We start from the raw sequence: 14623 nt of genomic DNA, 5'->3' as shown, positions 1-14623 counted from the left end.
CGGCTTCTCGTTCCTCATTGCTTGTTGATGTATGCGACTGCCGTTGCGTTGTCTGACTGCACCTGGACAGTCTGAGACCGAAGCAATTGTACTGCTTGTCATAGCGCATTGTAAATTGCGCGGAGTTCCAGGACATTTATAGACCGCAATCATTCGTGATCCGCCCAGAGACCCTGGAGCTGACAATTTTGAACTACAGCTCCCCAACCTCTGAGACTCGCGTCTGTCGTTAGAATTATCCAATTCCAGCCGCCGCCTGCAGTTAAATTGTGCACCTTGAGCCACCAGAGTAGAGACACCCTTGCCCTTGGCGACAACCTCACCCTGTGGTGAATCTGCAGATGCGAGCCCGACCACTGTGCGAGCACATCCAGTTGAAATGGACGTGAGTGAAATCTTCCGAACTGAAGCGCTTCGAAAGCCGCCACCATTGTTCCTAAGAGGCGAATACACAAAATGTACCGAGACTGTGCGTGGCTTGAGCACTAATTGTACCAGATGGCGAATAATCTGTACTTTCTGTTGTGGTAGGTAAATTCTTTGATTTACCGTATCGAGAATCATACCTAGGAATTGAAGTCGTTGAGACGGAATTAGATGTGATTTCTTGAAGTTGACAATCCAACCGTGGTGAACCAGTACATTGTACGTCAGCAGCGCATGTTGGAGGAGCATCTGTTGAGACGGAGCTTTTATGAGCAGATCGTCTAAGTACGGAACAATTGTCACTCCCAGGGATCTGAGATGAGCTATCATCACAGACATCACTTTGGTGAATACCCGAGGCGCTGACGAGAGGCCAAACGGTAGAGCCTGAAACTGGTAATGGTTGTGGCATATTGCAAAACGCAAGAACCTCTGATGAGGTGACCAAATCGGAATCTGTAAGTACGCATCCTTGAGATCTAGCGCAATCAAGCATTCTTGTGGCTCTAAATCTGCAATTACTGACTGCAGAGATTCCATCTTTAATCTGTAGTAAGTGACTTACTGATTGAGACCCTTTAAGTTCAATATTGGCCTGACTGAGCCATCCGGCTTCGGTACCACAAACAGACTGGAATAATAACCCCGACATTGTTGTTGTACAAGGCCTGGAATTAAAACTGCTGAATCCAGCAGAGACTGAATGGCAATTTGCCGAACCGCCTTCTTGTCGTCCGACAGAGGCAGTCCTGTCTTGAAAAAGTGCAGTGGCAGGAGACAGCTTTGTTTTAACACTAAATTGTGGATCCATCCATCAGTGGATGTCTGGAACTCCGGCAAATGTAACGTCTGAAGGCGTGCTCCCACAATTGGAAATCCGAGATGGCCTGGGAGCCCGTTAAGCCACTGGCTTGTTGGTGACCTTAGCGCCCTGACGTTACTAGGCGTGGCTGTTTCTCTAACACAGTCTTGAAAGGACTGAAGTCTAAAGGATTTGAACGCCGGGCCAGAGTATTTCCGTCTCGGTACCGGAGGAGGCAATGGCAGGAAACTAGACCCCCCCCCACTTTCCCCCCCCCCCGTGGACTGAGAAATTAATTTGTCCCATTTAGGACCCAACAACTTCTGGCCACCGTATTCTTTTGAGCTCTGACTCCGCTTGGCAAGAACGCAGCCAGAGTGCTTGTCGTGCTGTAACTAGCGACGATGAAAAGCGATAAGTGAGCTGACAGCCGGCAGCAGAAGCTGTACATAGATACTCAGCAGCTTCTCAGATTTGATTAGCGATAAGTATAACGTGATCGTCATGTAGAGCAGACTTGAGTTCTGTTATCCATACAATTAGCGCCGTAGTGACCCAAATGCCCTTCTATCTTACGTCTGAAGGGTCTTTATAAGGATTGACACAGACTAATCCACCAATGGCGGATTCTCCAATGTAGATGTCACTGACTGTGGAAATGGGTAACTAGACTTAAATCTGTGAGGTATAGAACCGGTTATTCGGTTCTTTCGTGTTTCTACTAACATCTTATTAAGATATTCCTAAATAAGAACCCCATTGGAGATATCTGTCGTTTAGTAAATACGACTTTATTATATGTCAGAGGCTCCTTAGTCTCTGTAAACTTCAGAGACTGACGCACTGGCCTGATGATATTATCAATATCTGGGCTGTCAAAAGCTGCACTATCTGACTGCTGGTCTAATTTGCCCTCCTCACCCTTATTTAGCGCCGTGAGGTCTGGCATAGAATCGTCAGACTGCAACATAGTAGAAACGGGTAAATTATAAGACAAATTAAATGTATCCCTTGTACCCAAAGTGAACTTGGACCTTTGCAAAGGCTGAGACTCCTCCGTTAGTTCTAGCGGTCTCACCCGAGACTCCGATCTTGCCGCTCGTGTCGAGCGGCGGCCAATTCTGATTTCAACCCAGCCATTACATTTGCTTAACATAGGATCCGGGAATGAAACCGGCTTCCGGAGTGGAAACCTACAAAACATACTGTACATGTGGTAGAGATGTAGGACAGGAACGTTCTGGAATCACAAACTGGAAGAAACAGGAAGCATGGTAAAAATGGCCCCCATGCCATGCTTACAGTTAGAATCACAGGTCAGGTTACAATACATGCCTTTATAACCAGTACCTGACTGCAGTGTAATATAGGCTTAACAGTCTATTAATATAATCTATGGATCTATGCATATGAAATCTGGCAGCCTGTCATGCAGCCTATTCTTCCCATATACGTTTTTCTCCCTTGCAGCAGCGCTGCCTGTGATCAGACTTGTCCCCCCCCCCCTCCCCCTGTGCTCCGTGTAGCGCTGTGTCTCAGCGGGGAGCGATTGCCGGGAAGCTGACCCTAGTGTCATTGCAGGGAGGCGGGGGACTCTTATGAAGAGAGCGGCCGTGTGAATGGAGTTCGGCTGGCTGGAGCGGCGCTTAGCGGCTTCCGGTGGCGCTAGTGTGAGCGCTGAGCTGCGGCGGTTCTCCCCCTCTTAGCGCTGGTACTTTGATGTACGTACAGCGCGGACAGGGCAGCTGGGGCGGGCGGGCTGTATTAGCGGCGGGTGCGGGCGGCGGTGATAACACGGACCCCACAAAGCGGAGCGGCAGCATGCGCTGACCGCCCCGTTCCCCCCAGCATACCTTGTCTCCTTGTAGGGAGGGCTGCGACAGGGCTTCTTTCTGTAAGCTCCGTCCAGCTCTTGCAGCAGGCAGTGAGCTGCGTGTAGCTGTGAGGGTGCTCTTTGTGAGGACCTACACGCCATGCGCTGCCTCCGTGCAGCGGCACTATCCTGGACCCATGTTTTTAGTAGAAACTGGGAAGGGATGTGTTTAAGTTGTAATAAAAAAGTAAAAATGAAAAATTAAAATCAAAAAATATTCAAAGAAAAGTGTGGGAGCCCCACACAAGCCTTGTTAGTGCAGTGAGCACAGAAAAAACACTGAGGTACTCTGGGATATGGAGGGTTGGAGAGTTCTAAATTTAAATATTCAGTGCCCTGTTTCCTGCGGAAGCCGTCCATATCCCAAGAGTACTCCAGTGACCTCTAGTGGATGAAAAAGAAATTATAATTTCCAGTTTAGATTTTTATATGTAAAACTATGTGTAGAATCTGGATTCTCCCCGTTTTGTAAAAGTGGATTAAGTCTGAAGCAAAAACCACAAAGTATTATCTGGTGGTGGCTAGCAAAGGGTCGCAAAGCAGCTGCGACAAAATAGGGGAGGTGGCGTAGGTCTGACCAGAGCAGGGGGACATAGAGTGAGGTGACCTGGCATATGCCAGGTACATTATGCTAGTATAGAATGTATACAATAAATTACTTATTTGGAAATTACTTCCACATAATATATAATAGTCGTAGGCAGGTCTAAAGTTATATATAGCATAACTAATAAGCAATATACCTTGATACAATTATGTTCACGCACATTAGAGCTTCTCTCTGCTTTTTAACCGTCTTCTGCCACGAGATCGAGAAAGACTTCTGCTCTTTGTACCACGGCTTCTGGATTTTGAACGACTTCTGCTCTTTGTACCACGGCTTCTGGATTTTGAACGACTTCTACTCTGTTTGCCATGGCTTCTGGATTTAGAATGACTTCTGCCCTTTTCGCCATGTCTTTTTGATATAGAGCGGCTTCTGCTTTTTTTGCAACGGCTTCTAGATCTACAATGAGTTTTGCTATTTTTGGCTTAGTTCTGGATCTAGATGGACTTCTGCTCTTTTTGCCTCGGCTTCTGGATCTAGATGGACTTCTGCTCTTTTTGCCTCGGCTTCTGGATCTAGAACGACTTCTGCTCTTTTTGCCTCGGCTTCTGGATTTAGAACGACTTCTGCTCTTTTTGCCTCGGCTTCTGGATCTAGAACGACTTCTGCTCTTTTTGCCTCGGCTTCTGGATCTAGAACGACTTCTGCTCTTCTTGCCTCGGCTTCTGGATCTAGATGGACTTCTGCTCTTTTTGCCTCGGCTTCTGGATCTAGAACGACTTCTGCTCTTTTTGCCTTGACTCCTGGATCTAGAACGACTTCTGCTATTTCGGCTGTGGCTTTCTGATCTTGAATTACGGCTATGGTTTTTGTGCTTGTGTTTCTTTCTGCCCCTGCTGCGTGATCTCCTTTCTCTGCTTCTTGATCTATGCGAGTGGTGCTTCTTCTTGCTTTTGTGTCGGCTGATTTTTTTTCTGCTGGAATTACCGTTTCTTTTGGAGTCTAGGCTAGGGCTGCGGTATCTCCTGGAGATCCAATGATCATCATATCTTCCTGTCCGATCCCTTCTCTCAGAGAAGTTACTTCTGTCTGGTGACATGTTAATGTCTCTGCTGGCTTCCCAGAATTCATTATTTGGGTTCCTGAAGACATGCAAGAAATTGCAATGTTTTCCTCGAGGACATTTTTGCCTTTCAAATAACCCTAAACATTAAATCCAAAACAAAAATTCAATAGTTATTGATTTTTTTTTGCTGTTTACAATCTGTATTTATTAAGCACAAAAGACGAACAAATGGTAGACAGATAATGAACGAATTAGAAACATTGGTACATTTTCCAATATAAGTGCTACAATGGGTAACAGACCATAATATATGAAGCAGTATAATCAACAGGAAAGAGAACATTGGAGAAATAGGAGGGAAGATGTAAGGGAAGGGAGGGATGAGGAGCTCACGTAAACTAGGAATTCCTTATAGTCTAGACCAGGCATTCCCAACCACGGTCCTCAAGGCACACCAACAGTGCAGGTTTTAGTGATATCCAGGCTTCAGCACAGGTGACTTAATTAGTAGCTCAGTTATTTTGATTTAACCATCTGTGCTGCAGCCTGGATATCACTAAAACCTGCACTGTTGGTGTGCCTTGAGGACCGTGGTTGGGAATGCCTGGTCTAGACTCTATACAGTAAGACCTTGTAAATTTAAATACAAAAGTTATCCATCACTGACAGGGAGATATCTTCCATCTCCATGTATGCATCTAATCTCCTGAACCAGAAATTGAATCTCTTGAACCAGATAGGTGGGGGATTGCGTAATTTCCAATATAGGGTAATATAACAGGATATCTTTAGTACCATTATTCAGATGTTTCAGTAATGATTGTTTATATTTTAAAATGGGTATAGCAATATAATTAAAGAGCCACAAACACAGATCAGAGATTTCCTAAATCTAAAGGCTTCTTTAGAAGGTTTGCCAAATATAAAGCTGGGTACATACTACACGATGTGTATTTTTCCTAGATGGATAATGCACTTTATATACAGTATTACAACACAATAATTTCCTTCATCCATTTAGGGGAAAAAATGAAGCATAAATCATGTTGAGGAACCATTTCTATTAGGCTCTATCGTTATGGAACTTCTCCACCTGAGAACGTCATTGGATATAGCACAAGTAAAGACGTTTAATGAAAGCTCTGCAATACGTTGTAAAATCACCTGCCTTTGCTAGCAAATGAGATGTTTACAAATGCCAGCAGCCAATTTAAAATGATGAAAAACTTTTACTATTCATACTTAACTAAAACACCATTCACAGAAGAAAACTGAGAATCTGTAGCACAAAGACAGAATATAATGTTGTACCTGGTGTCTCAGTGATTATACTACACCTCAGTGAATAAACAGCCTGTATTATCAGGAATACTGTTGCAGCTCACACGATTATCCGTCACTGTGTGTGCAAGCGACTGTCACCGTGTGTGCAAGCGACGGTCACCGTGCATGCAAGCGACCGTCACCGTGCATGCAAGCGACCGTCACCGTGCATGCAAGCGACTGTCACCGTGCGTGCCAGTGACTTGTATACATTCAGCAAATCTCAGTTATGAAGAAAACTTGGGTGAACTCTTACCACATATAGCCAACTTCCACTTGGTGACTGGCGAGAATTCACACTGAAGCTGGCGCGCTGCGTACCACCGCCCGTTGAACTGGGAAAAGGCCTGCAAGCATTCTTCTTCCCTACAACACACACAGAGCTGTTAACAGCAGCCATGAAGACATTAGTAACCACAGAAGAGAGGACACACCAGGTCCAGAGTGAGTTTTCAAAACTACTGTACATGGATGCTCGATTATTGTTTTGAGCTTTGATAAGAAGCACTTTACGTGTGGTAAAGCACATTGAGGTGCCACAGATTCCCATTGTACCATCTAGCGTCTCAGGATGTACCATTAGCACTTCTGAAACCCTACCAGCATTCCTGGATGGTTCTACCGCCACAGCACTTTTATATGTAATCTGTCAGTGCACAGGAAGCACTCCTTTATCACAGATACATCAGGTATTACTAACCTGCTGTAATGGAGTGCACGGCAGCGGTATTAGTTGTTAGTAGAATATTAGGGGTGTTACTGGAACCACTTTAGACACTTTACTGTAAAACTTCTTTGTAAGATTGCTAAAATCAATAAAGTTTGAAGGAAAAATATTCTCTTCTCCAAAGTAAAACCTTTATCTGTATTTACATCAACAAAAGCCAAGACGACTTCTGTTTGGGAAAGATAGAACACAGAACCTTCAATTATTATCCCGCCAAAAGGCAGCATTGAACAGAAATCTGTCTGTTCCAGTTCTGCACCACATGAAGAAGCCTGATACAAATAAAAGTCCTTTGTCCAGACTGATCAAAAAAGAAATCCATGCTGTTCTTGCCTGTAGCACCATATAGCATGTTAGGAATTTAGAGGGGGAAAATAGCTGTAAGGGAAAACAACACAGTACGCTGGCATTTATAATGGTTTTCTAGCTTAGTACACTAACATCCAAACAGATGCCTAATAAATAAAAATAATAGTTTGTGTCAGCTCCAAATTAGTGTTAACTAGCAGTTGCTAGAAAAATGTAAATATCTCCCGATCTGCTGGGGGGCATTTAAATAAAAAAAAGTAAATGCAAAAAAAATTGGATTTTAATTACCTACCGGTAAATCCTTTTCTCATAGTCCGTAGAGGATACCGGGGTCCACATTAGTACCATGGGGTATAGACGGGTCCACTAGGAGCCTTGGGCACTTTAAGAAATCAATAGTGTGCACTGGCTCCTCCCTCTATGCCCCTCCTACCAGACTCAGTCTAGAAACTGTGTCCGAGGAGACGGGTTGATGAAAACCCAGACACCACCTTTGGAAGAAATTGCGGACAAGTTCTGAGTTCAGCTCTATCTTCATGAAAAATCAAATAGGGGCTCTTGTGAGACAACGCCCCCAATTCCGACACACGTCTTGCCGAAGCCAAGGCCAGCAATGTGACGGTCTTCCACGTAAGAAACTTTACATCAACCTCCTGTAAAGGCTCAAACCATTCAGATTGTAGAAACCGCAACACCACTTTGAGATCCCAAGGTGCCATGGGAGGCACAAAGGGCGGCTGGATGTGCAGAACACCTTTCAAGAACGTCTGAACCTCAGGGAGGGAAGCCAACTGTTTTTGGAAGAAAGTGGACAAGGCCAAAATCTGGACTTTTATGGAGCCCAGGCGTAGGCTTACATCCACACCAGACTGCAGAAAAAGCAGAAACCGACCCAGTTGAAATCTCACCGCAGGAATTTTTCTGTTTTCACACCAAGACACACATTTTCTCCAAATCCGGTGGTAATGTTTAGACCTTAGCCCTTTCTTGGCTTGGATCAGGGTAGGAATTACCGTCCGGAATTCCTTTCCGGGCTAAAATTTGACGCTCAACCTCCATGCAGTCAAACGTAGCCGGGGTAAGTCTTGATAGACGAACGGCCCCTGTTGCAGAATATCCTCTCGGAGAGATAGAGGTCACGGATCCTCCAGAAGCATGTCCAGTAGATCCGCGTACCAAGCCCTTCTAGGCCAATCCGGAGCAATGAGAATTGCCTGAACCCTTTCCCTTTTGAGAATTCTTGGGACCAGTGGAAGTGGTGGAAACACATACACCATCTGGTAGCCCCATGGAGCCACCAGAGCGTCCACCACCACTGCCTGTGGGTCTCTCGACCTGGAACAATACTGCCCGAGTTGCTTGTTGAGACGAGAGGCCATAATGTCGATCTGTGGAGTTCCCTACCGACGTGTCACGACCCAAACACCTCCGGGCGAAGGCCCCACTCTCCTGTGTGGAGGTCGTGTCTGCTGAGGAAATCTGCTTCACAGTTGTCTACTCCCGGAATGAAGATCACAGACAACGCCACAGCGTCTCTCTGCCCTGATGAGAATCTGTGTTATCTCTGACATTGCTCTTCGTACAGCCCTGTCGGTTTATGTACGTTACCGCTATCACATTGTCTAACTGAACCTGGATCGCCTGATCCTGAAGAAGATGTGCTGCCTGTAGAAGGACGTTGTATATGGCCCTTAGATCCAGAATGTTGATTGGAAGAATTGTTTCCTGACTTGACCATTTTCCTTGGAAGGGTTCCCCCTGGGTGACTGCTCCCCAACCTCTGAGGCTTGCGTCTGTGGTTAACAGAATCCAATTTTGAATACCGAACCTCCGGCCCTCGGTCAGGTGAGAAATCTGGAGCCACCACAGCAGAGAAATCCTGGCTTTTGGCAACAGAAATCCTCTGTTGCACGTGGAGATGCGATCTGGACCATTTGTCCAACGGGTCCAGCTGGAAGGGTCTGGCGTGAAACCTCCTGTACTGCAGTGCCTCGTAAGCAGCTACCACCTTTCCAAGAAGGCGAATGCAGATATGCACCGATATCCGGGTTGGTTTGAGAACATCACGCACCATCGACTGGATCACCACTGCCTTCTCCAATGGAAGGATACCTTCTGTACTTCCGTATCCAGTATCATCCCCAGGAACGGAAGCCTCCGTGTTGGTTCCAGGTGAGATTTTGGTAGGTTCAGAACCCACCCGTGATCCCAGAGAAGCTGAGTTGAGAGGACAATGCTGTCCAACAACCGCTCCCTGGATGGTGCTTTGATCAGCAGATCGTCCAGGTACGGAATTATGTTGCCTCCTCGTTTTCGGAGGAGGAACATCATCTCCGCCATTACCTTGGTGAACACCCTTGGAGCCGTGGAGAGGCCAAAAGGCAGAGCCTGGAACTGGTAGTGACAGTCCTGTAAGGCAAACCTGAGTTAAGCCTGATGAGGTGGCCAGATCGGGATATGAAGGTATGCATCCTTGATACCCAGAGACACCAAGAATTCCCCTTCCTCCAGACTCGAGTTCACCGCTTTCAGAGAATCCATCTTGAATTTGAACACCCGTAAATACGGGTTCAACGACTTGAGGTTTAAAATGGGCCTCACCGAACCGTCCGGTTTCGGAACCACAAACAGGTTGGAATAATACCCTCTGTTCCGTAGCTTCGGTGGAACTGGAACAATGACCTGAGTCTGTATCAGTTTTTGAATTGCATCCTGTAAATTTATACTTGCCTCCTGAGAAGCTGGTAAGCCTCACTTTAAGAATCTGTGAGGTGGGACGTCCTGAAACTCCAGTCTGTATCCCTGGAGCGATGAGCTCTTTGATCCAGGGATCCTGGCATGATGTTGCCCATACGTGACTGAAATCTTTTAAATGGGCTCCTACCTGCCCGTCTTCCAGGCAGAGAGGTCCACCATCATGTTGAAGGCTTTGAGGAAGCAGAACCGGAGTTCTGTTCCTGTGTACCTGCAGTTGCTTGTTTTCTGGGTTCTCTCTATTGCCTTTGAAGGCTGTAGAAGAACCCTTAGCTTTATGTTAAAATTTTGCTGTCCGAAAGGACTGCAGAGTCAGAGCACAATAGGCCTTCCTAGCTGGGGGGGCTGCAGAAGGAGGATATGTAGACTTACCTGCCGTAGCCTTGGATATCCACGAATCCAGTTTGTCACCAAACAGGGCCTCGCCTGTTAAAGGTAGGCTTTCCACCCCCTTTCTGGAATCCGCATCTGCCGTCTGCTGACGTAGCCATAGGCCCCTGCGTGCAGACACTGCCATGGCCGTGGTGCGTGCATTGAGCAATCCAATTTCTTTTATGGCTTCCACCATAAAATTTGCAGAGTCCTGTATATAGTGCAGGAGTAAAAGTATCTCACCTCTTGGTAAGTAATCTAACCCCTCAATTAGGTTACCCGACCATTTTGCAATGGCCCTAGTGATCCAAGCACAAGCTATAGTGGGTCTCTGAGCAAGCCCCGCAGCCGTGTATACAGACTTGAGAATGGTCTCAATCTTGCAGTCAGCCGTATCCTTTAAGGAGGCTGCCCCCGGGACCGGTAAGACTATTTTATGGGACAATCTAGGCGTCAACAATTGGTAGGTTTTCCCATTTTTTCCTATCGTCCTGAGGAAAAGGGAAGGATGTCAGTAACCTTTTAGGGATCTGAAACTTCTTCTCAGGATTAACCCAAGTTTCTTCAAAAAGGGAATTTAATTCCTTAGATGCAAGGAAAGGTCATCAGGTCATCTACCGACTGTCTTAAGTATTGTGTCTCCTTCTCATTTTGGGATAATTTATGAGAAATATTCGAGACCATCCCTTTCAATGAATTTAACCATACAGGTTCAGATCCACTAGCCTGAGAATGTGTACTATACTGAGTACACTCAGTGATCCCCCTGAGTGAGAAAAAATAAGAATTTACTTAACGATAATTCTATTTCTCGTAGTCCGTAGTGGATGCTGGGGACTCCGTAAGGACCATGGGGATTAGCGGCTCCGCAGGAGACTGGGCACATCTAAAGAAAGCTTTAGGACTAGCTGGTGTGCACTGGCTCCTCCCCCTATGACCCTCCTCCAAGCCTCAGTTAGGATACTGTGCCCGGACGAGCGTACACAATAAGGAAGGATCTTGAATCCCGGGTAAGACTCATACCAGCCACACCTATCACACCGTATAACTTGTGATCTGAACCCAGTTAACAGCATGATAACAGAGGAGCCTCTAGAAAAGATGGCTCACTACAGCAATAACCCGATCTTTTTGGTAACAATAACTATGTACCAGTATTTCAGACAATCCGCACTTGGGATGGGCGCCCAGCATCCACTACGGACTACGAGAAATAGAATTATCGGTAAGTAAATTCTTATTTTCTCTAACGTCCTAAGTGGATGCTGGGGACTCCGTAAGGACCATGGGGATTATACCAAAGCTCCCAAACGGGCGGGAGAGTGCGGATGACTCTGCAGCACCAATTGAGAGAAACTCCAGGTCCTCCTCAGCCGGGGTATCAATTTTGTAGAATTTTACAAACGTATTTGCTCCTGACCAAGTAGCTGCTCGGCAAAGTTGTAAAGCCGAGACCCCTCGGGCAACCGCCCAAGATGAGCCCACCTTCCTTGTGGAGTGGGCATTTACAGATTTTTTGGCTGTGGCAGGCCTGCCACAGAATGTGCAAGCTGAATTGTACTACAAATCCAACGAGCAATAGTCTGCTTAGAAGCAGGAGCACCCAGCTTGTTGGGTGCATACAGGATAAACAGCGAGTCAGTTTTCCTGACTCCAGCCGTCCTGGATATTTTCAGGGCCCTGACAACATCTAGCAACTTGGAGTCCTCCAAGTCCCTAGTAGCCGCAGGCACCACAATAGGTTGGTTCAGGTGAAACGCTGAAACCACCTTAGGGAGAAACTGAGGACGAGTCCTCAATTCCCCCTGTCCGAATGGAAAATCAGATAAGGGCTTTTACAGGATAAAGCCACCAATTCTGACACGCGCCTGGCCCCGGCCAGGGCCAACAGCATGACCACTTTCCATGTGAGATATTTTAACTCCACAGATTTAAGTGGTTCAACCCAATGTGACTTTTGGAAACCAAAACCTACATTGAGATCCCAAAGTGCCACTGGAGGCACAAAAGGAGGCTGTATATGCAGTACCCCTTTTACAAACGTCTGAACTTCAGGGACTGAAGCTAGTTCTTTTTGGAAGAAAATTGACAGGGCCGAAATTTGAACCTTAATGGACCCCAATTTCAGGCCCATAGACACTCCTGTTTGCAGGAAATGTAGGAATCGACCCAGTTGAATTTCCTCCGTCGGGCCTTACTGGCCTCGCACCACGCAACATATTTTCGCCAAATGCGGTGATAATGTTTTGCGGTTACATCCTTCCTGGCTTTGATCAGGATAGGGATGACTTCATCCGGAATGCCTTTTTTCCTTCAGGATCCGGCGTTCAACCGCCATGCCGTCAAACGCAGCCGCGGTAAGTCTTGGAACAGACAGGGTCCATGCTGGAGCAGGTCCCTTCTTAGAGGTAGAGGCCACGGATCCTCCGTGAGCATCTCTTGAAGTTCCGGTTACCAATTCCTTCTTGGCCAATCCGGAGCCACGAATATAGTGCTTACTCCTCTCCATCTTATCAATCTCAGTACCTTGGGTATGAGAGGTAGAGGAGGGAACACATACACTGACTGGTACACCCACGGTGTTACCAGAGCGTCTACAGCTATTGCCTGAGGGTCCCTTGACCTGGCGCAATACATGTCGAGTTTTTCCCAACGGTTTATAATCATGTGGAAGACTTCTGGGTGAAGTCCCCACTCTCCCGGGTGGAGGTCGTGTTGAGGAAGTCTGCTTCCCAGTTGTCCACTCCCGGAATGAATACTGCTGACAGTGCTATCACATGGTTTTCCGCCCAGCGAAAAATCCTTGCAGCTTCTGCCATTGCTCCTGCTTCTTGTGCCACCCTTGTTTGTTTACGTGGGTGACTGCCGTGATGTTGTCCGACTGGATCAACACCGGCTGACCTTGAAGCAGAGGTCTTGCTAAGCTTAGAGCATTGTAAATGGCCCTTAGCTTTAGGATATTTATGTGAAGTGACGTCTCCAGGCTAGACTATAAGCCCTGGATATTCCTTCCCTGTGTGACTGCTCCCCAGCCTCGCAGGCTAGCATCCGTGGTCACCAGGACCCAGTCCTGAATGCCGAATCTGCGGCCCTCTAGAAGATGAGCACTCTGCAACCACCACAGGAGGGACACCCTTGTCCTTGGTGACAGGGTTATCCGCTGATGCATCTGAAGATGCGACCCGGACCATTTGTCCAGCAGGTCCCACTGGAAAGTTCTTGCGTGGAATCTGCCGAATGGGATTGCTTCGTAGGAAGCCACCATTATACCCAGAACCCTTGTGCATTGATGCACTGAGACTTGGCTCGGTTTTAGGAGGTTCCTGACTATCTCGGATAACTCCCTGGCTTTCTCCTCCAGGAGAAACACCTTTTTCTGGACTATGTCCAGGATCATCCCTAGGAACAGAAGACAAGTCGTCGGAACCAGGTGCGATTTTGGAATATTGAGAATCCAATCGTGCTGCCGCAACACTACCTGAGATAGTGCTACACCGACCTCCAACTGTTCCCTGGATCTTACCCTTATCAGGGAATCGTCCAAGTAAGGGATAACTAATATTCCCTTCCTTCGAAAGAATATCATCATTTCGGCCATTACCTTGGTAAAGACCCGGGGTGCCGTGGACCATCCATACGGCAGCGTCTGAACTGATAGTGACAGTTCTGTACCATAAACCTGAGGTACCCTTGATGAGAAGGGTACATTTTTTACATGAAGGTAAGCATCCTTGATGTCCCGAGACATCATGTAGTCCCCTTCTTCCAGATTCGCAATCACTGCTCTAAGTGACTCAATCTTGAATTTGAACCTCTGTATGTAAGTGTTCAAAGATTTTAGATTTATAATCGGTCTCACCAAGCCGTCCGGCTTTGGTACCACAACAGTGTGGAATAATACCCCGTTCCCTGTTGCAGGAGGGGTATCTTGATTATCACCTGCTGGGAATACAGCTTGTGAATGGCTTCCAAAACTATCTCCCTGTCAGAAGGAGACATCGGTAAAGCCGACTTCAGGAAACGGCGAGGGGGAGACGTCTCGAATTCTAATTTGTACCCCTGAGTATCACCTGAAGGATCCAGGGGTCTACTTGCGAGTGAGCCCACTGCGCGCTGAAATTCATTGAGACGGGCCCCCCACCGTGCCTGATTCTGCTTGTAAAGCCCCAGCGTCATACTGAGGGCTTGGCAGAGGCGGGAGAGGTTTTCTGTTCCTGGGAACTGGCTGATTTCTGCAGCCTTTTTCCTCTCCCTCTGTCACGGGGCAGAAAAGAGGAACCTTTTGCCCGCTTGTCCACGAAAAGACTGCGCCTGATAATACGGCGTCTTCTCATGATGAGAGGCGACCTGGGGTACAAACGTGGATTTCCCAGCTGTTGCCGTGGCCACCAGGTCTGAAAGACCGACCCCAAATAACTCCTCCC

At 47.0% G+C, this 14623-nt stretch overlaps 1 protein-coding gene across 2 annotated transcripts in view; it reads right to left on the bottom strand.

Moving 5' to 3' along the window:
- Positions 1 to 14623, bottom strand: part of ZRSR2 (zinc finger CCCH-type, RNA binding motif and serine/arginine rich 2) — a 135600-nt gene that overhangs the window by 9107 nt on the left and 111870 nt on the right. The window contains exons 10-11 of one of the 2 annotated variants that reach the window (XM_063955799.1): positions 6294 to 6403; positions 3845 to 4851 (exon numbers count right to left, since the gene is read on the bottom strand). In XM_063955799.1, coding sequence (XP_063811869.1) covers positions 3890 to 4851; positions 6294 to 6403 — 1072 coding nt within the window. In that variant the 3' untranslated portion in view covers positions 3845 to 3889. The remainder of the gene's footprint in view (positions 1 to 3844; positions 4852 to 6293; positions 6404 to 14623) is intronic. The other variant, XM_063955800.1, reaches the window with a different exon arrangement.

The sequence above is a fragment of the Pseudophryne corroboree genome, chromosome 2 (assembly GCF_028390025.1).
Source record: "Pseudophryne corroboree isolate aPseCor3 chromosome 2, aPseCor3.hap2, whole genome shotgun sequence".
NCBI lineage: Eukaryota > Metazoa > Chordata > Amphibia > Anura > Myobatrachidae > Pseudophryne > Pseudophryne corroboree.
Note: the sequence above shows the minus strand (reverse complement) of the source record. Positions and strands in the feature narration are given on the sequence as shown.